This window comes from Chlamydotis macqueenii, chromosome 2 (genome assembly GCF_036417535.1).
Source record: "Chlamydotis macqueenii isolate bChlMac1 chromosome 2, bChlMac1.mat, whole genome shotgun sequence".
Classification (NCBI taxonomy): Eukaryota; Metazoa; Chordata; class Aves; order Otidiformes; family Otididae; genus Chlamydotis; species Chlamydotis macqueenii.
Window position 1 is genome coordinate 18,002,107 of NC_141557.1, and position 25,501 is coordinate 18,027,607.

The window sequence follows — 25,501 nt, forward strand, 5'->3', positions numbered from 1 at the left end:
CCGCCGGAGGGGGGTGGAAGCGGGGTGGCGTAGGTTCCGCCCCCTCGTGGCGCTGTTACCTAGCAACGCGTTTCCCCAGTAACGGCGGACACAACAGTGTGCCGGCGCGGCCTGCCTCGGCGGCGGGGGCCTGAGGGGGCGGGCGAGGGGCTCAGCGGCGGGAAGGAGCCGGTCGCTGAAGTGGGCCAGGGGCGAGGAGGAAGGAAACGCGAGGCCCTCTCAGCGAGGTGGTCGCTTCCCCGTCTCCCGGGTCCCTCAGCGGGGTGGGCCCTTCCCCTTGAGGTCCGTCCTCGGCCGGAGGATGACGACGCAGTGTGCTCAGGAGAGCATCTATAACCTCCTGCCCCGCCCGGATGAGAAGCCTGTCAAACCTCCCAGGTACGTGGGTGCGACAGTACCACCTGCAGGCACGGTGACTGGTTCTGGCAAGGCAATGCATCTTACGGGTAACAGGTATTAAAAAAATAAATCTAGTGACTCCTAATGAGTCACTAAGTAACATCTGAGGGTTTACAGCCTGCTCCATGAGATATCAGTTTGATATCTTCACTGCCATCTTGTTCATTGACAAAGAACTTAGAAAGCACTCTTTCCACACAGAGAAATTACATGACGTCTTTTGTTATTCACACTTACAACAGTTTTTCACTGAGCAGCTGAAAAGTTGGGGTTTTAAAAATTTTTTCTCAGTGCCACACTTCCATTCTTTTCATGTGTGAGGTGTGTTTTCTGACATTGGTTTTTTGCTTCTTTGTCTCACCCCTTACCTTAAAAACCTTACCTTTTGCTCCCCTACTATTAATTCCTTTGAGAGTTTTTGTAAAATCCTTATTTGATAATTATGCAAACATATGTTGTTTTTTCAAGTCCCTATTACTTTATATGAGAGAGAGCTGTTAAGTTAGCACTTTCAGTGAAAAGTTAACGTAGGTCACAACAGCTAGCTTTATAATGAGTATAAATATCAGTGACACTCATCAGAACAAAGATAGTTATCCCTTTTCAGGTAAAAGGGTTCAGACTTGTGAGATTCCTAGTTCTGAACCTTTGCCATGTAAAAACAGAACATACACCTTTTTTTTTGTTTCCAGTGTGAATGAAAGATACTTCTGGAGACAGAGGAAAGTGAAATGACAGTATGGCAAGGCATGCAGCACACTAAATCCATTCCTGGCTTAATACCATTCAGGGATTTGGATCCTGCATGACCACGGGGTTCAGTTTAGGCAAGGGATTCCTTAGGTTCAATGTAATCTGACTAAATCCCCTTTTGATCTCCTTGACTTCTGTTGTCACCCCACTTCCTGCTTTGGTGCGCAATGGGCCGAATACCTAGCTGGTGACAATGGTGTTGAACGTGGTTAACAGCATGATCTGACCAGTTTTAACTAATGCATACAAAATCTAGGGTCTTTTATTTTCAAATGAAATCATACATATTTCATTCTCAGCTGAGCAGGTACTACTCATGACACCAGGGCAAGCATCCTTATTTTCCCCAACTTTGATGTCCCAAGATGACACCTAAGGAATACTAACTGTCTGCTTACGAACGTATTGTCTTTTTTCCCCTTGCCAAGTGATGAACGGATTAAGATTCTGAAGTCCCCCATAACCATGTTTTCTTCCTTGTAATCCTCTCTAACCCTATGAAATTGGTTTATGATAGCATTAAGCCACTTACTTGGCCTGAAAAGTCACTGAAAAGATAAAACTGCCACATCTCTTTGTCCAATGCTTATACCTATCTACAAAAGATATCTTTACCTTATGCCAATATGTAATAAACACAATACCTTCTCATTCATTTTCACATTCCAAGACTGTGTGCAACCTACGAGGACAAATTCCTCATAAAGTCTCTACCTTTCTCCACTGTGTGGCTACAATGCCACTCCTAGAAAATGGTGAAGAACGCAATTATTTATGGATGTAGTGGGTTTGTCTATGCCTGTTTGCCATTAATTTAACAGAAAAAAAAATAAATAAATCCTCATTCCTTAATATTAGAGGTGTTTCCAAAATTATATATACTCTTACGTACATAATCCTCTTTCTGATTTTGGAGACCTAATCTTCAGAAGACAAAATAACTCCACATTTTTAATGAAGTCCTCTTATGTGTTCTAATGTTATGATCAAGTAAAAATACATGTATTGGATGTTTGCAGCTCACATAAAAAAGCTTTTATCAGTGTTGCTACTATGATTCCCATTCACTGGCCCCACATGACATAATTTCTTTCATACTGCTTCAGTATTTCCATTAAAAAGGGCGCATTATATGTAATCTTTTTTGTTCTTTTTTTCCTTACCTGAAAACATAGTATCGTTTTTTTTCATGAACATGTTTTTTTCACAAACACAAAGTTTTTTTTTTTCTGGGAAAGAATAGTGAAACTGTTCATCAGCTTTTGTCTACCATAAATAAATATGACATGTTTCCTAACGATGGACAGATTTTAAAAGGTACAATGAGGTAGCCTTGGCTTCAAGAGCAGGGAGTTCTGCTCCCTCAGGAAAACATCTGTGACAGCTCAATCCTCCACATAGAGGCAAGATGCTTCTAATCAGCTAATGATCAGCATTCAGCTTATTTTGGGGAACATGTTTGCATACTTTTGATTAAAGCAGAAGTTACAGTGCCATATGCAACATTACACCGAAACAGCAGTGTGTGCATACCGTATGCATACAGCTTTTTATGTCTCAGCCCTTTCACATCAGCTGTTTCAGTTAGTTACAGTGATTACAATAGTTCAGGATCATAGTTCAGATCTGTGTAATATAAGAAATATATGGTTTGCTGTGCTATTTTGGAGCAGTCATCCATTTTGTCTAATCTCTTATAATGGTCTGTAACAGACGGCTTGACAGGAACATTGAGACAATGATACAGTGGACAGTAATAAGATAGACTGATGATCAAGGACATTCTGTCCAATTCTAAGCTACGTTTGACGTGTTTTCTGAAGCACGAGGTTTTACACACCTCTGAAATATGTTTCATGCCATAGAATGAAGCAGTGAATGTTCTCATTATCAACACAGATCTCATCTTTTTTGAAGCCAACTAAGCTCTTCCTTAGATGTCTTCAATTGCTGTGTAAGGCCCTACAATGTATTGCAACTGCAGCTTCTGAAACAGCCAAGATACATTGGCATTTGCATCTTTATCATACTACAAGCTTTCAAATATAGAAAATCTAGCAAAGTAGGTTCATGATTACTATTTTCCTGTAGATGCACAACAGCTGCATATTTTGCATGCATTTTTGAACAAAACAAATATCCACATTAAAAAACTAATCAAAATGGAGTTAATTAAAAAAAATAAAGACCAAAGTGTGTAACGCACGATCGCATTAAAATAATGAATTCATGCAAGCAATACTCAAAGCAGTTTATTTCCAAAATTCAGGGTTTGTTGAGTTTCAAAATACCTGTGTTCAGTATTTATATGAACAGTGCATACAGGAACCATTTCCCAACGTGTGATAACACTGACCTTGGAGACGGAAGAGAAGAAGGAAAAGCGAGCTAAGTTCAGAATCAGGAAAACAACTTGTTGGTGCAGTGCTGGGCTTAGCCTTAGTATGGAAGTTGTATGAATGATGGCCTTTATTTGGGAGACACAAAATAGCTTAGGCTTTTGGCATAGGCTACTAAGAAAATGTATATTCTTTGAAGAAGTATTGTAACTATTTTTCTAACGTTCAACTGTTTTATTGCTATTTTTTAATGTCTAAGGTATATATCCACATTTAGACCATCTGTGAAACGTGAAGCAGAAAAAAATAAAGCTCAGTGGAAAACTATGGGACCAGCAAAAGTTGCACTGCCATCTCCAAAAAATTTTCTGCAGAAACATTCAAAGGAACCCAAGCTACCAGCAAGTAAGTGTAGACATGAAATAGATGAAATATAAGGTATTTAAAAAAAATAAAATGTATAATATTAATGTTGAAATAATGTGATGGAGAATATTTTTTTTTTGTTGGAGCAGTTTCCATTGTTCTTTTTATAGTATCCATGATAGCAAAATTATTTCTCTATTTTAAAAAAAAATTTCTTATTATGTAAAATACTGAGAAAAGCAACAAGGAGATTAGATATGTGATTAGAAAATACAGTAAGTATTTACTGTTGTGGCACAAAACCAGCTGAAATGCAAAGAAAAATTAGATCTCTTCTGGCTGCAGCTGTTTAGATCTTGAAGAGGTGCTGATATCCTGTTCTATCCTGCTGTTATTTCAAGTTGTAATTATATAGTTTAGATTTTTACGTTATTCTTTTCTGCAAGTGATCATTAATATTAAAGTAAATAATATGAATGTGGGTATTAAAAGTCAACTAATTGGTTTTAATACATGAAGAGATATGGGAAAAGTATGTGTGCCTTTCTTGATGTTATAAGCAACATACAACTCTTACTCTTCAGCACTCATTGTTGGCTCTTAATCCCATAACATTAAATTGGCTGGCAGTGTTCAAAGCATAGGATTTTTTGGAGACCAGCATGTTACAGAAATAAGAAAATTGGAATATTCTGATGTAAAATGCATCCTAGCTTTGGGCACAAACCATAATTCTGGGTATAAGGAGTTGACAGCTCTAATGTTCAGCCTCATGGCTAGTTCTGCAAGGGTGGAGCGAGCTTCTTAGTTTTGCTGGAGTTCTAAGTAAATTGCTGTCAAAATTTGTAATTGAGTTATAAAGTTTTATCTTAAAATTGGTTCTAGCCTAGAAAAATAGAAGAGCTTAACGTACAGGATATATATTAAAAAAAGAAAAGCTCTCAGAGAATATAGGAGTCCAGCACCCAAATTTGCATGGCACACACAAATGGCTTTAGCACTGAAAACAGTCCCGACTGGGACGGGCCATTAATGCCTAAGGGCCCTGACAACAACCATCTCTAGCAAAAGTAGTTTTAATTAAATTTGAAAAAATGTCCTGTACTACTGCAGTTAAGAGGAAATGACTGGTATGTTGTAAGGAAACCCCATCTAAAACAACATGGTATTTCCTAGGTTATGAAACTTCTGTTGTTCCAAACAAACATACTCATTTTCATCGTAGCACATTCCCACTAAATTCTTTCATTGTAGATACAGTTGGTTTCTATTTTATGTAACTTTTAACATATTTTTTCCCTTTTGAAAAATGTAATAACATTAAATTGCAAAGCTCTTCATGGTTATTGCTCAGAATGTTTACATGCTCAATTCACAGGAAAAAAAGAACAGGATAGTAAGAAATTGCCTGTATTATCAGTGCCACGGAGGACAGATCACCCAGTTATGGGAATTCAGAGTAAAAAGAATTTTATAAATACAAATGCAGTTGCTGCTATCACAGGATTGCCTAAAAAGCCTCAACCTATTAATGTTGATACAAGACAGGGAGATAAATATCTGCTTGAAACTTCAGGACTTGTTCCAAAATATATTAAAAAAAAGGTAAGTTTTATTAAATTATAGTGGAAATACTAGTAGCAATGCCTATTTTAGGTTTTCTATTGCATTTTCCTATGAAATGTTTATGAGTCTTTTTGAGATGTTTAGATACCACTGCTGTTTTTGGTAGAGCTTTGAAATTCATCAACGAGAAATTGCTAGCACTAGAGTTGTGCCTTGCCTTCACTCTGTATTCACTTGCTTATGCTGTCAGAGAAAAATTGGCAGAATCATGCTGCTAAAGCAATAGCATATGTGTTGCATTTGGAACCCAGAGAATATCTAATGGAGTGATGAATGTGATGAATGAATGAATGAATGAGTGCTGACTCTTTAGGAAAGACAGACAGGGAAGAAGAGGAGGGGTTGCCTTTTGGATGAAGGAACTGTTCAAATATATGGGGCTCTTCTATGGAATTGACTTGTGGGTTAGGATCAGAAGAAAGGCCAGTAAATATCAAAAGTGTTATGGACCATCAAATCAGGTGAGGAACTGGATTAAATAACTTTAAGCAACTTGAGGAAATCTTCAGATCACAGTGCAGCTTCTTATAGAAGACTTCACCCTCCTTAGTGTCTGCTGAAAGGACAAAACAATGGGATAAAAGCAATCCAAAAAGGTTCCTGGAGCATGTCAGCAACACCTTCTTAACACAGATTGTGGACGAGCCAACCAGTGGTCATGCTCTTCTGCTTCTGCTACTTACAAGTGAGGAAGAACTGGTCAGAGGTGTGATAATCAATAGTAGTCTTGGCCGCATAGGCCATGAAGTAGTTCTAGGTCCTCTCCTCCTCGGAGAGGCAAGAGATGGTGTACAGACCCTATACTTCGGGAGAGCAAACATCAGTTCATTCAGGTAACTAGTAGGCAGGACCCCATGGGAGACAGCTCTGAAAAGCAAAGGAGCTTGAGACAGCTGGCATGCCTTTAAGGACAACCTGCTCCAAGCACAAGAACAGTCCATTCCACTACTCAGGAAAACAAGATGTATCAGGAGTCTGGCTAATCTAAACAGGTTACTCATGACAGAGTATTATGCAAAAAGAGACAGGACATATGTCATAACTCATGACAGAGAAGATGCAAAAAAGTGAACCTGCAGCCCTTGCAGTTCCTTTGCATGGCTAAACATATCTATAAATCATGCTAGTCATAGTGCCACCCAACACGAAAAGATTTGTGAATCATTTTGCATTTGGTAGAAAGAAGGTAGACTCTGGTAGCTTCTGGCAGAGCTACATAGGATACAGGCAGACAGGATAAGGCAAAATAGACGTGTTCCCTCAAGCACATCTGGAATATTCAGAAATTATTTTTCCTCCCAGAAGCACCATTCTGCCACATCCAGTATGGGATAATTTATCATTCCTAACTAGCCCAATTTTCATGTATGTGTTAACACTATTCACTTTCTCTGTGGCATGCAATGTTCAGCAAAAGTCAGGATACAAGAAGACCTTTCAAGGAAAGTATCTAAGGAATGTGCTTCAGAATGTAGAATCTGACACCATATTAAAATGTAAAATAGCTTGCTGTCATTAACAGGTTTCAAATTCCTCACTCTATCATCAGTTCTTATAAATAGACGTTTTGGTTTCTGGATTCTGTTGTTTTCCAAGGTTGCAAAAAAAAAAAATTGAAAGGAATTGTTTATACATTTTTGCTCAGGCTACAAAGACAATCACGTTTGATACTTCCAAGAACACAGTTATTTAAGATTTTTTTTGCTCAGTGACACAAAATTCCACTTCAAGATGTCTTTGCAAATGTAATATACAGTAGATGATAGGTATGTCTTTGTTTGTTTCTTAAAAGCACATATAAGAAACTTTTTCCTTACTCTTATAGGATTATGGTGTTACACCAAAATATATAATACGGAGAAATGAAGAAATGAAGAGAGCTCAGAAAGAATATGAGGCTAGTATCTTGCAGCATCTCAAGAAAAGAGCCATGAAACGGCTATCCGATGAAGAAAGGATAAATCTTCTGCAGGTGCGTATTTTGATTCAGTGTAATTATTAACATGTAGAAAAGATTAAATAAGGTAATGTAAGTCTATATAAATAATACAAGCATACGAGATTTTTTAAGCGAGGCAAATGAGTTAGCTACTTTTTCACTAGGTGGAGCTGTAGAACAGTTGTAAACTGAATTGAAGAGGGTTGATCCAGCTACAGTTTTACTCCAGTTTTGCAAGTACTTCAATTCTGTTAGATTCCTATCCCCCTACATTACTTGGAATTTCAGTGAATCTTCAAAGGAATGCAGATCACCTATATGGTTTTAGTAACAGTTCTGTCTCTCTACTTGTGAATCATGGAAAAATACAAACTGCCTTTTTTTTTTCCCTGATGCATAACATTGCCACTTCTATTTGCAGTTTCTATCTTCACATTGTGACCTCACTGACTAAAGCATAAGGTCATGCTTTAAAATCTGGCAAAAACCAGAATACAGAATTAAATTGCAATATAGACATAGAATTATGTCTGGGAAAATTATACTTTGTCAAGCTGTTTAGGATGCTGTCTTTCAAACTGGTTTTATTGCACAAGATTTTCTAAAGAGAAATAATACCATAAAAGGAGTAGAGCAGAAAAGAGACATTTTAGAAGTATATCCCATCTTTGAACTGGAATTTCTTATTACCACATTTTAACCAAATTTCCTATGAAAATGAGGCTTACATTATGTGATATCTGTTTATCAGCCTGACCCTTAATAACTTTATCTTAGCAGCCACTTGAAACAAATTAGGAGATGGAAGGACATCTCCAAGATAATGAAATCCCACAAAAAAAAAAAAAAAAAAAGCTAGCAGAATATCTAGACAGAAAACACAGTGTCTAAGTGACTTGCAAGGTTTAAGTGATTAATCAGTAAGATCCAAAATAGCTAGCACAATGGTGTCTCTTGCTTATGCAGCAAGTAGCAGAAGCTAGGAAGGAGTATTGGAGCCGACGGTATTGCATTAACAGTGATATAAAAAAAACATAACAGCAAGGGTAAAGATTAAGATATTTTTATGGTGGGAAAGGCATGGGAGAAGCTGATGGTCCAGCAAGTTAGCTATGCAGCAAAAATATATGTGCAAAAAGGCATGTGAGTTCAGTTGCTCAGGGTTCTGCATTTAGTTTGATTATAATTATGTTCTATATTTTTAAAAATAAGTGCACAGAAATATTTTTAATTAAAAAGTTTTTAGATTGTTTTTGTTTCCTCCGTATTTTCTTTTAAATTTTTCAAAAAAGTTTGCTCTCTTATGGACCGGATTACTTATACAGTTATATTGTCAGGAGGAATTAGTGTCCTCAGAGTATGTGGCTTCTACCCAGTGCTCAGCTGTAGACATATGGGAATTCCCATCTTTTAAAATAATTGACATCCCTAGTGAACATATGTGCACTATCTGATTTGAAAGAATACGTGGCAATACATGTCTGAGAACAAAATCAGGCCTCATGAACTCACAAAAATAAAGGGAAATAATTTGTGCCAACTTTTTTTTTAACTCTCCATTATGTTTATTTTGGTTGGGATTTTATGATAATAAAAGTGAATGTTGATAAACGCAGTACATATTTCTCACTGATCCAGCATTTATTAGAATTCCTTATATAGAGTCAGATATTCAGTTTGTGATCTAGCCCAACGCAATGGTGGTCAGCATAATGCATTGCTGTTGGAGGAGCTGTGAGGGAGTTTTTTATGAAGGGATCATGATCTGCTTTTGGTCTCTCCACTCTGTAGGGATAGAGTAAATTGTGATGAGTATGTGCTCTAATGTGTTTTAAAATTCACTGTTTCAATTATTGCAAGCTAGTTTTTACTAATGTACACAAAGAAGAATTATTTAAAAGAAGCTATGAATGACTCTTCTATGAAAGTTTTGGAAATATGGTATTTATTTTCTGACTACGTATTTGTTATATAGCTTTATTTAAGTACTTCACAGCCTTGGATTGCAAAGATAAGTAGCATTACAAGACAGTAAATAAATAGCCTTGTTGCTCTAAGTTTCACGCATTGAGGCAGGGTTTTTAAATGTATATAGATATTTGTATATGAAGACTGTTGGAATAACCTTTATGGACAACACTTAGATGCTTAGTTTGAAGCACAAGAGTCCTTGAGTTCTGAAACAGAAGCAATGATCTTCAAAGCTAAATGCATTTTAAGAGTAATTCCTCTAAATTTAATTTCGGTATGTTAATCAATTAGCCAATCTAGGGGAAAAGGTGCTTAATAATAGTGGAGAAGAAGGACATGAGGCTGGAAATCACAATGTGCCATAAAATCAGTGTGTCAGCTGAATCTGGTTTCAGTTATAGAGGAGAGTTGAAAACTTTAGTTCCCAAGAGGTAACCTCAGTTCTTCATTTCTGAAGAGACTTTGTTATCTCCTCTAAGGAAACAGAACTGAGAGCCAAAAACATTTTGGAAAAGTGTTTTCTCACTGATAGCCATATTGTATTATTAACAGATTGCTGTATGAATGTGTGTGATTATTAAGTTCACCCATATAGTTTTCATGAGGACGTTCCATGCACTGAATAAGCTCTACTAAATCCTCATATATGCATCACGTATAGGATGTATAGATGTTTATTATCCTCTTGAGGAGAGAAAGTAAGAGCAATTGTTGCAGTAATTATGAGGATGTAAAGACAAGTTTTAAATTTTATTTTATCACAATCTGGTTCCATTCAGCATATATTGGTGGATAAGAGTTTGTCTGATGTTGAATTAACAGGTTTAGGAGTACATTTCAGATGATTGCATGGGTTTTTTAGGCAAGGTTGTAGTCTTGGGCTTTTATATATGGAAGATACGGTTCACTTTATCTAGTAAGGTAATATTTTGCGTAGTAGCATTCAAGAGAGGTAGCAGTTATTGAAATTATTTTTGATAGGGTCAGTGACAGCTAGGTTTTTCAGTCTAGATGATAAGTAAGTTGCCTATAGATGTTATTGTAAATGTAGATTAGGGAGGCAATGCAATTATTTGGAGCTTTTTCAAAGTAGTTCACAGAAATTAAAATATTGTGGGATCAGTTTGGTGTCCATGGTGTGAGCAATGTCACAACTATGGAAAATGAAGCTGGTGGTGAGATGAACTGAAACTGATGCTAAATTTTGGCTGGAGTTCCAAGTGCGGGTAGTCCTGTGATTACTTAAGGTAGCTAACACCACTGTGTGTGAAGTGGTACTACCTGTGGTAACCAGCTTGCCGCTTATGAGGAAGTGGTTTCTGTAGTGCAATTTATAAGATAATTCCTGTTGCATTTTGGAGAAAATAAGGCATTTCAGTGATATAAGTTTTGAGGCAGATTTTATGAATCCTAGTAATTCCTCAGTGAGGATATTAGCATTAGATACAATGGAGCAAAGTTGCCTACCTGTAGATCATTGAAAGCATAGGAAGTCTCTTACATGGAATAAGGAAGAGTCACTCTTTATTCAGCTTCTGCAGTTTTTCTTGAAGATATGAGGACTGGAAATGAAATGTATGAGTTCCTGGTAGGCTACAGCGTTGACTATTAGTCACATTGGCCTACTTTTTTTCAGTTTAGCATTTTTGTAGCTCGTCCTTCATTGGCCAATTTAATTACTGTTTTGTTGCCTCTTAAAGATTGTAATTATTTTCTCTCCAAGGCACAGGGTTTTTTATAGACCATTCCTTATATTGCATCAGAATGAGTCAAAATTACCTCTGTTGCAACTAAGTTGACTTTCAAGCATTTAATTAATTTGGTGCAATTAAGATAATTAAACATTATCCATATATTTATCTATTATTTTAACATTGTAGTGACACTTATCAAACGCAATATTAACAAAAAACCCTAAGTAGTTTATATGCATATTATTCTTACTGAAGTTTTTCTCATATATTTCCTTTTGTGTAATGGCACTAGGGGCTGAAAAAGAACTGGGAAGAAGTGTATCGTGAATTTCAGGGTCTTCCAGTAGAAATAGACACCATACCCAAGAAATTGTATAAAGAAAAGCTGGAATCACAGATGAAACAACTGGAGCATGACATAGAAGTAATTGAGAAGCACAAAGTTATCTACATTGCAAATGAGTAAGGACTGTTTTTCAGATATTGACTCTCCATCTTTTCTTTTTCTCTATTGCTACATCTCCAAGAAGTGCTCCCCTAAATTCTCAGAAGAAATTGAACTGCCAACTATTCAGAAGCAAATATGCAGTGAATATAAGTATGTAGCTTCTTAGAAAAGTTGTTACATATAGCTCTCATCTGTATAATTCACAAAATGTTTTGAAATAAAATTATTAATTAAACTTTAAGCATAAATACATTAATTTAATCTATTATTATTTATAATTTTATTAACTACTAATATTTCTATAAACATCATACAACAAGCATAAAAAATAGTTTCATCTTTTTGAAGCACTTCTTTCCATGCATAGCCAAAACAAAGTGAAATAATTGGCTGCTGAAGACAGCTTGGTAAATACAACTTCAGAGTGGGATGGCTTCTGGATTAGTTATTAAATAGCTGTTGCACTTTATTTATAAGTTTGAGCAATTGTATTTCTAAACAGCTTGGCTTCTGCATAACATTTTGTGTACTCATGTTTTGTTACCAAAACTTCTTTTTATAGCGGAAGCCCATAATAATATAGACTTCATGCAATAGAGATACCACATGTAGCTTGTTGTGTGCGCTTATATATAAATAATTCTGTAATAATTTAGTAAATTTACAACTAAAGTAGAAAAATGTGGTTTGATTGCTATTACGTGTGTAATGTTAGAATGAAAGCAATATACTAGCATGTGAGTCAAGACCTAGGCAGAAATTTTATCAGCACACTATACTGCAATTATTTGCCTAAGAAGAAGAATTGTTTTTCTTTCCTACTGCCTAACATTTGCTTCAGAACACAGCTTTTTCTGGATGGTATCAATTATTACCACCAGCAGCTGTTGTGACATCATATTATCTGACATCAGAAGAGGATGAAGTAAAAAATTTCAAATGAACTATTAAAAGAAAATTTTCACATGCATTAAGTTCCTTTACAAGTTCCTTTCATAAATTTGTCAGGGAATGCCTTTGAAGACTTCACAGTGATTCTAGGCTATGTTTCTTGTGCATCTTAAACTTGTTTATGATGACATACACTAGGAAAGCATGGGTGAGCAGGAATGTGTATTTTGTTCTTTGTAACTTATGGTTAAGCAATCATGTTTATTTTTGAAAGACATAAGCTGGAAGAAAGTTGTGGTTTTGTAAAATATGAATTTCATTTACTGTTTACTCAAAATAATTATTTATACTGTATATATTAACAAAGCCACACCAATTATAAGCACTTAATAACATGCCACATTATCTCCTAGTGAAGTACAAGGTGCCTTTCTTAAGAAACACAATATAATCAAAATGTGGCTGTTTTTTGTGGCTTAAAATAAAAAACTAGACTCCAAACAGTGTGCATTCCCACTGCCTCACTCTCAGCTTTTAGTTACACATGGACCATTTGGCTGAGTTAGGCTGAGATCTGGATTTGGTTTTTCCATTTATCTTCAGTGCTAACTGTATGGAAATGCAAAGTACATGATAGCCTGTCCCAAAATTTGGGATTCATCATTCATCATTCATCATTCCCCAGTAATAATGCCTGCTTTTTAAAATTGTCAGAAGCATATTAGTATATTATTGGGAAGTTATGAAGGGAACAGGACGGGATGCAAAAGTATTCCTGCTTAACAGGAGAGGGAGAGACTAAAGCCAGTGCACTTCTGTAGTTGGGTGGGCTGTCACTAGTGTCCTTCAACAGTATTGTGGATTTTTTTTTGCATAGACCTTACATAGCGCTTTGCAGGTAGCTCAGCTGCCACGCAGGATGTTCCCCTCTTGATACATATTAATAGCTTCTGCCACCCTATGGAGAGTTTATAACTCCTTCCATCTATTTTGATGTGTATTCCATGTGACCTACCAACACTTCTCGTTATGGAAAAAATATACCGAAAACCTTTGAAAATACACACAGAAGGATAACATTTTACCCTTTAACTCTCTCTGGGAAGTTTGACAAAATAAATTTACAGAATCCAAAGAATGTAACTGCATTTCTATGTTCAGGAAATGCCAATAATCGAAGGTGTAATGTTCCTGAATCAACTAATATGTACCATCAGTATAACTAAAGCAAAAAGGTGAGTAAACTCAATTGTTCTGATGGAATTGTTCATTCATAGAAGATACTAAATATTAACGGAAACAAGTCTGTCCACAGGCTAAAAAGTAGCATTACCAGTTGAAAGGTTCTCTAAATTCACTAGTCAATTACTGATAATCAATGAAATAAAGAAAATAATCAAAATGCTTCTAGTACTTCATAATTATCAAAATGGCATTTTTAAATGGTCCCTAATAAATTGGATAACCATTACAAAACATATGCTAAATGAGGTATGAATGCTGTATTGGTCAGTAAGAATTATGTTGCCACAAACTGAAAATATTTCCTGTTGGAAGTTGTGCATGACAAAACTGTGTATCTATTTTTTAAAAATAGCAACATGAAATTATGATAAATATCTCACTGACTGTTCTTCAGAATGAAACTGTTTATATTCAGGAAGGAAGGGATCAGATATGGCACCGTCACAAACACAGGGAGTTCCTGATTGTATAGCTCCAGCAGAGCTGCCCCGAGCAAGCATCAGATCTGACAGAAGCATATGGGCTCCATGTGGCTGGTCTCAAAGCGCTGTGGTTTCTTGGGCTCTGCATGCATTCCTGGGGCCTAAGTCTGGGACAGTTCCCCAAAATCATCCTTGCAGAGGGGTAACCTCATTCCCCTCACAAAACAGTAAAGGAAAAATTCTGTGGGAGAAATAATATTGGACAAATTCCTCACTGATTTCCTTTTCCTTAGTCTCTGTAGCTGGGTTTTACTGTAGGTGGGCATGTTCTGGCCCTTTGTATATTTTTGTGAAAAACTGGCATTACAAACTCCTGCTGTGATCGCTCTACCACAAAGCTAAAACTTAGTCCTTTCACTGGCATATGTTTCAGGGAAAACAACATATCTAACAATTTCAGCCTTAATGAAGGCAGGCATCTTTCAGATAAGAAAATTTCACATATATGCAGATTAGTGGGAGTCCTAGATAAATGCTAGTCCTAGTAAACGCTTTCATCCTTGACTTTATGATGCTTATAATATTAATAATATAATTACAGGAGAGACAGATGGCAAAACCTATTATTAAGGTTGCCTGACATTTCCCATAGTTGAGGAACCCAACTGCTGAGCCCTGTAGCTCATTGAGATCGTCCACTCCAGTAACTAGAGGTGTATTGAGCCTGACCAAGCTAAGGAGGACTGGCCATTTCTCCCCATGAGTGGACATTCAAGGTAGTGATGTATACTTGACTGCTGGACTCCTAGATTGTTGGGTTTTTTTTCTGTCTCAATCTTACTCCAGCTCCTTTTCATTATGTAAAGTTATGTAAATAAAATATGAGTAAATTCGGGGTTTTCATCCTCCAAGCTAAGTAGTGGTATTATGGTAGGAATCTAAGGTGAGCTGAATTTCTTGTTTGTGTTTTTTTTTCTATGCTGTTTATAGGGTGCTGAACTAAATGTGACTTCCATTTCACCAAGTTATAAAAAACATAACTTATTTTTTTTTCTAGACTGTACCTCCAAGAAATGGTTGTAGATGAGCAGGCATAGCCAAATAGTAGACTACATTCATGTCAGCTGCTCTTGTTGATGCTGCTATGAAGATGAACTTCCGTTCAGTGACAGTACTAGCCTGTTTTGTTAATTCATTATTCCATGGCTGCCTCCACATTGACTGCACAGCACACAGAAATTCACACAAACATGCAAACACTGGTATAACTTTGTCTTCAAATCCTTCCTCAAATGTTCTTTGCAATGGTGCCTACCAAAAATTTCACAGCTGGGCTGCTGGTGAGCTGAGATGAGGGCTTATCTCGCTGTCCTGTGCAGTTTCCTTGAACTCCCTGGCACTGTAGCCAGTTGTTTCTTGTCTTAGGCTTAGATTGTAAGCTATCTGTCGTGTAGATCATCTTTTTCCTCTCTTTGCTTAGTGTCTGATACAATAAAATGTTTGTCTGTAAGTAGAGCTCCTACGTGCTTACAATAATAATAATAACGAAGATCATCTGGGGATGAATTAAGACCATGCAATAAAGGGAACGGATTCAAGTTGTTGACTAAAAGGGTCTGTTTTCCAAGAACCCTCATCTCATTTGTTTCAGCAACTGGAAAGCAGGAGTTGAAGGAAGATAAATGAGATTTAAAGCACTTAACATATTCCCTGGAGCAATATGATTTATTCATGTCACAGAATGTTTTTGAAATGCAAAGGTAAATGACTTATACCTGGCTTTTTCACTGGTGGCCATCCATACTGCATTTCTCATTTTGGGGGTTCCTGACTTCTGCAATTTGAGCCTGTATGTTTTAAATACAGGATATGCGTGCCTAAAGTTAGAAGCTATGCTTTGAACCTAGACAGCACTATGTAAGAGTTTGAAAGCTATTGTCTCAAACTGGTCTCTCAGAACTAATGAAATTAATGTTTCATTTACTCTGGCTAGGTAAGAGCCCCCATATGGAAAATTCAGGTGAGTCAATACTCAAATTCCCAGAGCTGCTGTAAAGATAGACAAGTACCTCTAGAACTGTTCCCGTATTGCTTCAAGGGCTCTATTAAAGCTGAGGAAGCAAGATAATAATAATAATCTCTTCAGAGAAAAAAAAATTCAGTAGTGTTCAAGATGTGGCCTCAAGCACTGCACAATGAAGAAACAACCACGTTTTGCTGTTTGCTCAGGAGGAATGGTTTGTCTTTTACATAAACAACAAAATTAGCAAATGGTCTAAATCCAGCATGCCAGCACCCTTAGGGAGCGGGTCATCCTGTGCAGCAACAGAGCTGAGGGGTTGGCCTCAGCCATGAAGATTTAGTGTGCCTGCGCTACAGGAGAACTTGCTGGACCAGATTCTGCTTTTCAGTACACTTTTGTTACTGCACTATTTATTCTAGGCAAGCTGTGAAGTATACAAAAATACATCAAAGACAACTGAGCTGTTTTGGAGGAAAAGTCCTTAAAATGTTTACTTTCTAAAAACACTCAGAATTCTTTTGTTTCACAGATTTTCCCAAATTTGCTGTAGTTTATTAAAAAAAAAGAAAAAAGAAGGATGAAACCAAGTGAACAACCTCCTTTAAAAAGAAAACAAACTCTAACAGTTAAATTCATTATACTGGGTGTCACCCACTATATATTTACAATTTCCTTACTAGTTTTCATGGCCATGTGTGATGAATTTGTCATAGGATATGATGTGAGCAGCATTTCTTGAAAAGAATGCTTTATTATTCAAGCATCAATACTTCTCAATAGCTGGTTAGGGGAAATATTTGCATAATATGAGGGAAATGAAGTTTGTTCTAGTATTAAAGGACAAGAGGAAATTTTTGTTTACATTTATTTCAGCTATAAAGAACTCTATATTAATAACATGACCCTGAAAAGCAGGAAGAGTATCTTCAGGAGCCAGGAAATTGCAAAGTGAAGCTCTTGCTGCACTAGTCTGGCACAGTGAGATTAATAACAAACAAAAATGTAGTTTTGTATTAAAGATGTTTATCATAGACCAAATAAATCAAAGCCCAGACTTCTGTCAAGGAGTGCCTAACACTGATTTAAAAGTCATTAAAAAATTAAAACACAGACTAACATCTTAAATGGCAGCTTTTAGCCATTTTCTTGATATCAAAGTTATTGTGATTAATTTTCAAAGCCTAAGTCAGTCTCGTAGTCTCAGCACCAGCACAGGTTAACTGTGATAGCTAAATGCTCTAAGCTTCCCTTGTGGAGCTCAGATGCTGCAATTGCTTTAAAGCTGAACTTTCCAGTTCCTCAAGGTGCTAATTCTGCTGAAGTTGACGGTGGACAGAATCTAGATTCCAGCTTGCAGTGCCAGTCCATCACCTGCTGTAGTACAGTAGTCACAAAGAGGAAGTATAGCATCTATACTACTGTACATCGTAGGATGCTACCAGTCCTGCCTAATTGGACAGCTTGTCTAGTCTCCCTAGGTTCGAGAATGGAGGCGAACAGTTTGAAATACTGCTTCATGTTCTCCCAGATGTCTGTAACACTGTCTGGCAAAAACTGTCTGCTGCACTCAAGGTCTTTAGCAGCCACCCTATGGACTGGGTAACTGCCTCAGGTAATGCAAAAGAACTCGAAATTCCGGAATATATTAAAACTGGATATGAAAGTAATTTAGAGATGCTTTCAACATGCCCTGAAGTACTGTATATGCTATACTTTCATTTTTAATATTCTCTTCAGTGACCATTTTACCCAAAAATGTCTTTTCTCTGCAACAACTGGGGGGGTCACTAAGAAATGCAGGTTTACACTTGGTAAGATTGTTTACAGTTCTGCTGTTCTCATAACAGCTGTGGCAACAGGCAGAACCAGAATAAGAGTTCTTACTTCATCCCCTAATTTGCAAGCTTCTACCTAGGTAAGCCATACCCCTTGAAATATTCAAGATTTTCATGCTTTTCTTGTCTATTTTTGGTGTTTACATACTAAATTGAGTTATCCAATGTTTGTTATAACCTCTTGGGAGGAGAATATATAATGAAGTCCCAAAAGTAACTCCATGATAATGTTTGTCCTTGGACTGCTTTCTTTGTACATCCCTGCTCCGAAGTTTATATTGTCAGTATTTCTTTACATCAGAGTTGTGAAAGGGTGGATACAACATGTCCTGCTTTTATCACTAACAGAGTAAGAGAGGAAAAGATGTGTAACTGAAATTATAAAGTTCACTCTGTGAAGGCCCAAGATATAAATACATTCACAAGGGATTTGCATATAAGTCTTAACTCTGCTTTGTTTCTCTGTGTGTCGCTTCTTCCATCTGTTCCTTTATGTCTTTTGGCTATGTGTCCAGACCTACCCAGACCTACTTGTTAGTATGATATACCCTATTTTCTTTGTTCTTTCCCCCTTTGATCATTTCCCATGGTTGTACATCTAAAAGTGTTTATCCTTTTCCTCCTATTTTTAGTTTATAAACAAACAGCTAAACAAAGATAATAGGAACATTCTTCAGAATGCTTACAGTCTTCTTCACAGTTAAAGCCTTATTATAATGCTTTAAATAATCATATTCTGGCCCCAATAAAAAAAAAGTTTTGAAAATCTACTGTCAATTCATTCATTTTACACCAGTTCATACTGTAAAAAAACCAATGTAAACATTCAGTAAGTACATATACCTCCATAGCAAAATCCTTAGCAGCTTCATTTCCATCATAGACAAAGAACCTCATTAATTCTGTGGATTTACAAAACCATGAATTTGTCTCATTTGCAACAAAACTAAAAAAAAAAAAAAAGTATTACATTTTTTTATGCCAATGAAAAAATCTTACATGGAGAAGAGCAACTTTGTGGATTGGACTGGTTGCTCCTGATATCAGCACAACCCTTCAAACTACATCCCATCAAAATTTATCTAGTTTTTCATTTCCACACTCTTATTTATTGCTATTAGCAAGACACGACACTTCATTACACTTCTTAAGTGAGCCCTGTAAAATTGTTGGAAGAGAAGAATACCAAAAGGAAGACTTGACAAAACACAGTCATCCAACCTTGACAGGAAGAACAAACATTTCCTGCTTAAGTTTTTTAGCACAATGCCAGAGGAATTTGCTTTTTAGTATCCTGTTCATGTTAATCTTTTTCAAATTGTTAAGCTTCTGTCAAATCTCAAAAAGTGATTGTGGGTACAAATCAGTAGCATTTAATCCCAAAGTTCAGATGAAACATTGTCGTTTCTTTCTCAACAATTGTATGAAATGTTGACATGCAATTGAAATGTAAAAAGTATTTAGCGATTTTGCCCATTATGAAAATCTCCTACGTATTTTATAAAAACATTTTTATTTACTTTATCTAGGTTTGTACAAGTCTATATATGCTGTTTATCAAATTCACTACTTTCCATTAAGTTTATTTTAAAGCACTGTGAACAGGAACTATTTTTGCTGGCATATCTCCGTCTTCATACACAGGCATCACTTTCGAGGCAGACATGTTCTGGACTTGGCCTCTGTTACTTTGTAAACCTGGTTTTCTGTTCTTTCAGACATGTTGTCCATTGTAGCAGTAGGTCTTAGTTCTTCTAAGAACAGTTCCTTGATCCACCAAAAACCAAACAGATCTGGCTTCATATAAGAAACAAGGCATTTATCACAATAATTTTCCATTGCTTTAGTACTTAGCCAGACTTTAATTGGTGATTCATTTATAGAAGCCTTCTTAACACCAGATTCCGAAGTTATTAATCGTCCTATCAGTTCTACTGTAAGTGCACTAACAGGGCACACCTAAAAACCAGCCCATGCTGGACACCAAACTCCTAGTGCAGACACACCCATAGTGTTCTCTGGATTCATCCATTACAACTTGGAACCTACAAGTCTCAATGACCACATTCTAGAAAAGCAGTGTACCAAATTGAAATGTCTTCCTACTGGGTCAGTAAGTGCCCCTCAGGGATCACTAAGCATGTTTAATTATGCCCAAGCGTCCCCTAAAAGCAACTTTTTCTTCCTTTAATAATTTCTGCTCTAGGAATCGCAGAATTCTACCAGCTGTATGTTTAACAGATGAATACCAGAAATCATAACCAACTTTCACTTTTAAGAAAGTGAAAAGCTGTAATTTTACCAACAGTGGATGGAGAGATTGTTAACATTTTTCCTGAAAGACAGGATCCAAAAGGATAGAGCAAGTCCACATTTGAACTTCTTATAATACAGGAATGTAAAGGTAGACAATGATGAGAGCAACTCAAGAGAAGAAACAAGCTCTTCCTCATCTATGAGGCTGTGAAGCAAAATATTAGTAACAATTTTGACAGAATTGGAAGAGGGATGGCAGAAGGCTGTGTGGCTCCTGATCTGTTTTCCTTCTACAGGACAGACAGCATGAGCAATATGGTGCTGGGCTGAAGGCACTGGGAAGACATAGCTTGCTCCAGTACGCACAGTGGTAAAGAAGATGGAACACCAGTTCAGAAGTCATCAAGGATGGAAAGCAAGATTTACGAACTGTTAGAAGTCTGCTTTCTGGCATCCTTTTTTTTTTTTCCCTAGAGTATAAGGAAGAACCTGTTAAAGCGCCGGCTTAAACCACACCAGCCTAATCCTACCCACTAACTCATTCTGCCCAGGCCTCCCACCCCTTCCCGCCACCCGGCCGCTGGGGTTGGCAACGTCAGGCCGCAGGGGCGCCGGGAGCTGCTCCCATCTCGCACCCCATTTCCAGACGAGGCCAACGTGGGGGAACAGCCACTCCCCCAGCTGCCAGCCCCCTCAGGCACCCCACAGCTCGGCGGGGGCCAGGCGCCCCGCCATGTCCCTCCGCCGGGGAGCAGCCGCCGGCGCAGCCCGGCCCCCCACGGCTCCTGCCCTGCTCCCCTAGCCAGCCCGGCCCGGCCCCGCCCCGCCGCAGCCCCTCGGGCGGGCGCGGAGGAAGATGGCCGGGCAAGGCGGAAGCAGCGCGAAGGCGCGGAGCGGTGCAGGAGGAGGAGGAGGAGGCGGTGGTGGCCGCGGCGTTGTGGTAAATGCAGAGCTTTCCCCCCCACACCCCGGTTGCCCCTTCCCGCCCTCGGCCGTCATGCGCTGCCGCAGACCCCGCGCTACCCGCCCCTTAGCGCGGCTCCTCCGGCGCTTTGTATTTGCCCCCGTCTCCGCCGCCTGCCCGGCCCTTCCCTGCTGGTCCCTGGCAGCGCTCCGCTCCCTGCCGTGCCCCTCTGCCCGGCCCCCGCCTGTCCCCTCACGCCCTTCCCGCCCCCGGAGCGGCCCTGCGAGTGTCCCCGTTTGCTCCGGGGCACTTGGGCCGCGTCCCCTCGCCCTGCTCTCATCTCCGCGCCCGCTGTCCGCGGCCCGGCTGGGGCTGCCGGAGGGGAACGGTGCCTGGCCCGGCCGGCGGGCTGGGGCGGGAGGATGATTGTTGGCCTCCCCGGGCTTCACCGGGCTGTTGGCTTCCAGCGTGAAAACAGGGCCCTGAATGATCCCGAGCGGCGGCTGAACCGTGGCAGCGCGTTTCGCCAGGTTGCTGGAGAAGCTGAGATCAGGAGCCACAGGGATCCCGGGATGTCTGGCTCCCACCGAAATGCTTAGAGGCCTTCGAGTGCCCGGGAGTGCTCTGAAAGCACATTCTTGGGCTGCTCATTGTTCTTCTGTGGTGAGAAAGAGCCCAAACTTTGACAGTGAGTTTTGAGTACCTGTGCAGCTGAGTAATTATGCAAAGGTAGACAAATGTGCTTGTTATTCTGAGGGACGAACCAGATTCTCCTGTGAAACAAATACCATCACTGCCACCGCCTTAGGTATGTGCTAACTTTCTTGTAGCGTTGGGATTTTAACCGAGTTGCAGAGAAGCTGCCCAGATCGTGGCCCAGGGCTGAGGGCTCTGTGTGGGCAGCCCTTACGCCCTGTCCACCCCAGCGTCCCATCCGTCCCCCTCCCAAAGAAACCCGTCCCTGTATGTTTGTGCTCTGTCTGAAACCACCATGTATCAACCGCCTCTCCTGACATCTCTGAAATAAATGACACTTTTAAGTGGGTGACTGTGTTTAACACTAAAGCAACATGAACCTACTGCAAAGGAGCAGATGAATGCTCATAAACATGTTCTGCTGTACTGACTTCATTTCATTTGCTTGCTACACACAAATGTGCACTCCCGAACCCTTCAAAAAACTAATAAAAAGTAAGGCCAATGCATTACTTTTGATTTAAGTTTACGAAAGCTGGACTTTGCTTGATGCTCATTCCCTTATTTTATACCAAAGCAGAATCCAGATCGTTGTTGCTTTGAAGAGAATGTGAATGAACTGTGCTTGAACCCCATGTGTACCCACTTCGCCGAAAACTAGCAGTGTTCTTCCAAAAGTGTTGCAGCAGAATCTCTCCAGCTTCTCTCTCACACCTCGAGGGAATGCTTTTGGGTATTGCCGTGTATTTGTATTCCTTTTTGTATACACTCACATCAAATTTTAAAGACCTACTGAAGAATTTCTGCTGGGCTGTTTGAAAATGCCAAGTCTGAACTTTAAAAATAGCTCTTTTTTTTTCACTGTAGAACTTTTTTTACACACTTGTGTACCAGTATATTTAGTATGTATATTTATTTATCCAGTTGAATACTGTCTTTTTATTGAAAGAATGACGGGTATTTCCTTCATATTTTTAAAGGCTAAAGCCAGAAGTAAATATAAGTTGAGTTTAATTTGGGGTGGATATTTTTTGATGTTTAGCTGTTAAACTGAGGATAATGGCACTTATTTTTTTTAAAATTCACAAGCAGAATAGCCATAAAAGTTTACAGTTACTTGTAGTCTGTCCTAGAGCATAACGCTGCAAATAGCTTTAGGATAAATGAGAATTTCTAAGCCTCATTGTTGTGAAGTGCCTGTTTAAAAGAAAGAAGACTATGAAATAGGCTTATTACATTAGAAAAATAATTAATTAGAAAGTACATGTGCATTTAATATCATTTGTCAAATGACAGCAAGCACTTGTGAGTGAGAACTCCTATATTATTCCACAGTGATGCAGTTTATGTTCTTTTATTCAAGAGAATCAGAAGGATAGATAGGAGAATCAAAATTTCATCCTGATCCTGTTTCCGAAAGAACTCACTGTAACCTAAGTAAAAGCTATTGGTTTGTATGAATTCTGAAGCAGTTTCCATCCATTTAGTTTGATCTTCTGCATCACACTAAAAACATGCAATTTGGCAAAAATGCCTAAGTAAGGAATACTGACAAGGGTTCTTAGTGGGTGTTTGTAGTACTTAAGCAATTTAAAGCACTATCTTAAATTGTTTCATTTTATGTTAAAATGCTTTTGAACAAAAAGCATGCTAGACAGTTCATTGCTACAAAATGTTTAAAAAGTGTCAGCTTCCCCTGTGTACTGAAAATGAAGACAGGAAAATAGGCTTCCCAGGCCTTCTGCAGCAGTGTTTTTGGAGCAAGATTTGCCTCCAATTAAAAACCTTGCCAAGGAGAATATTTATAATCTCCTGTTTCTATGGAAATGAGGAACATAACTAACTAACTTTTTTCTTTTGTCTCATTTCAAGGCTTGTCTAAGTCAGGGAAAAAGCTTTCATTGGTTCCAGTGATCTCCAAGTCATGCTCTTTATGGGCAAATATTCAGTAGTAGTTACCAACAAATAACTTTTTTTTGATACAGAAACTCTTGGGTGGAGTTAAGAAAACATGACAGTCAAGGCATCTGTAGCTGTCAATGAATATGCAAAAAAACCTGCCAACTAAACAAAAATAATTGAGGCAGAACACTGTTTCAGCCCCAGCGTGAGGCAGGGCTATGCCTAAGTTCAAGAAGGCTAGATGTGGAGGAACAGCTCACCATCAAATATGATGTTAGCCTAGATATTTTTGAGAAATGGTTTATTGCTCTACTGCATGAAATCATAAGCAGAGGTTAGTTTCAGTGATGGTTCTTTAAAACCTGTATTTAGCAGAAATACCATCAATATGTGCATTTCACAAAGGCAAGTTTCTCACCATTTATCCTTCTACTCAAGGCTCGTGGCCAAGCTATAGAAAGAAGACAGACGATGTGTGACTTGAGGAACACGATTGTAAAGAAAACCTATTAGCTGTCGCTTTTTATCCTGAACCAATATTGAAGCAAAGCTTTGTACTGATTCCAAGATATCATGTGAACCTGCAGGTCTTGTCTTTCATAAGGAATTGTGAAAATTGTTGGTTTGGAGTTTCTTTAGTTCTTGTGCTGATGACTTTGCCTCTCCATAGATTTCTGGAGCCTTTACCTGTTGGATGACTTTTGTGCTACTCAGTGTCTATTGCCATTATATGCTGTGGGATCTCCTAGTTGTTGTATTCTGATACTTACGAAAATAATGTATATTAAATCTGTAAAATATTTTTTTCTATAAATGTATGGATTTAGAGACTAGCTGATAGTGAGGTGAGATGCGAAAATTTTGTAATCGTTCTCTTTGATGACTTATCTAAATTAAGAGCCTCACCTTTGGCAAGTACAGTCTTCCGCTAATTTGTGCAGATACCCTCCATGAACCACATAATTTGGTGCTGTTCCATCTGTAGAATATTTATTTATTTATGTGTGACTTTAAAATACCTCTAATCCAGAACTGTATAATTTTAAGGTATGATTTTATGACTTTTAATCCCACTAGAATATCCCCCATTGGAGAATCCCTTCTTACTGGTAATCTTGCATTTCAAGTTTGAAAGTAGTAGCAAACTTAGACTTGCCACTAGTTTAGTATTAAGTATTTCCTCTTTCTGTCTAGTTGTTTGTAATTTCAATTGAAATTTCCCACATTGTGTGGAGAAAAAACTGTAGCATTTGGTTTCTGAGATATACTGAGAAGCAAAACATTTAATAGGAAAAGTGAAATAGTAAATTATAACTGGAAGACAGTATGTCATACGATTAATTCAGCCAATAGATTATACTAGAACACCGATTTTGTATCGGTTGCATGTTGTCAAAAGCCATGAAGTATTCGTAACACTACTATTTGATATTCAGATTTCAGACAACTGGCCCGGATACAGTCTGGATTTGTTCACTTATCCTCAGCACTACTATGGAGATCTGGAATATGTGCTCATACCTCACGGCATTATTGTTGACAGGTATGTGTAGTTTGTATGTTACCAAATAAATTCTTTGGTTAGTAGTAGTATTCACAGATGGTGTGTAGATAACATTTGTCCTAAAATATTATATTAGCAATTATAAAAATACTTTTATTTATTTAATTTGGAAAGTAAAAATGCTTGAAGGTTAGGAAACGCTAGACTTTTCATTCCCTTTGCAACTCCCTGTCTAATTTCTTTCACCTAATTTCTGATTTGGGTGTCGAGTGAGACAGGGGTCCCACA

The 25,501-nt window shown here is 38.2% G+C and overlaps 3 protein-coding genes across 3 annotated transcripts in view; 2 read left to right on the forward strand and 1 right to left on the reverse strand.

The window, feature by feature from the left end:
• The window catches only part of THNSL1 (threonine synthase like 1), a 119,365-nt gene that overhangs the window by 22,748 nt on the left and 71,116 nt on the right, over positions 1–25,501 (reverse strand). The gene's annotated exons all lie outside the window — the stretch shown is intronic.
• Positions 214–12,377, forward strand: ENKUR (enkurin, TRPC channel interacting protein). The gene is made up of 5 exons (XM_010127924.2): positions 214–378; positions 3,751–3,896; positions 5,236–5,462; positions 7,309–7,455; positions 11,380–12,377. The coding sequence occupies exons 1-5, from the start codon at positions 302–304 to the stop codon at positions 11,551–11,553; spliced, it is 771 nt and encodes a 256-aa protein (XP_010126226.2). The 5' UTR covers positions 214–301; the 3' UTR covers positions 11,554–12,377.
• The window catches only part of PRTFDC1 (phosphoribosyl transferase domain containing 1), a 47,874-nt gene continuing 43,436 nt past the window's right edge, over positions 21,064–25,501 (forward strand). Inside the window, exons 1-2 of the mRNA XM_086740186.1 lie at positions 21,064–21,147; positions 25,146–25,252. Coding sequence (XP_086596312.1) covers positions 21,064–21,147; positions 25,146–25,252 — 191 coding nt within the window. The remainder of the gene's footprint in view (positions 21,148–25,145; positions 25,253–25,501) is intronic.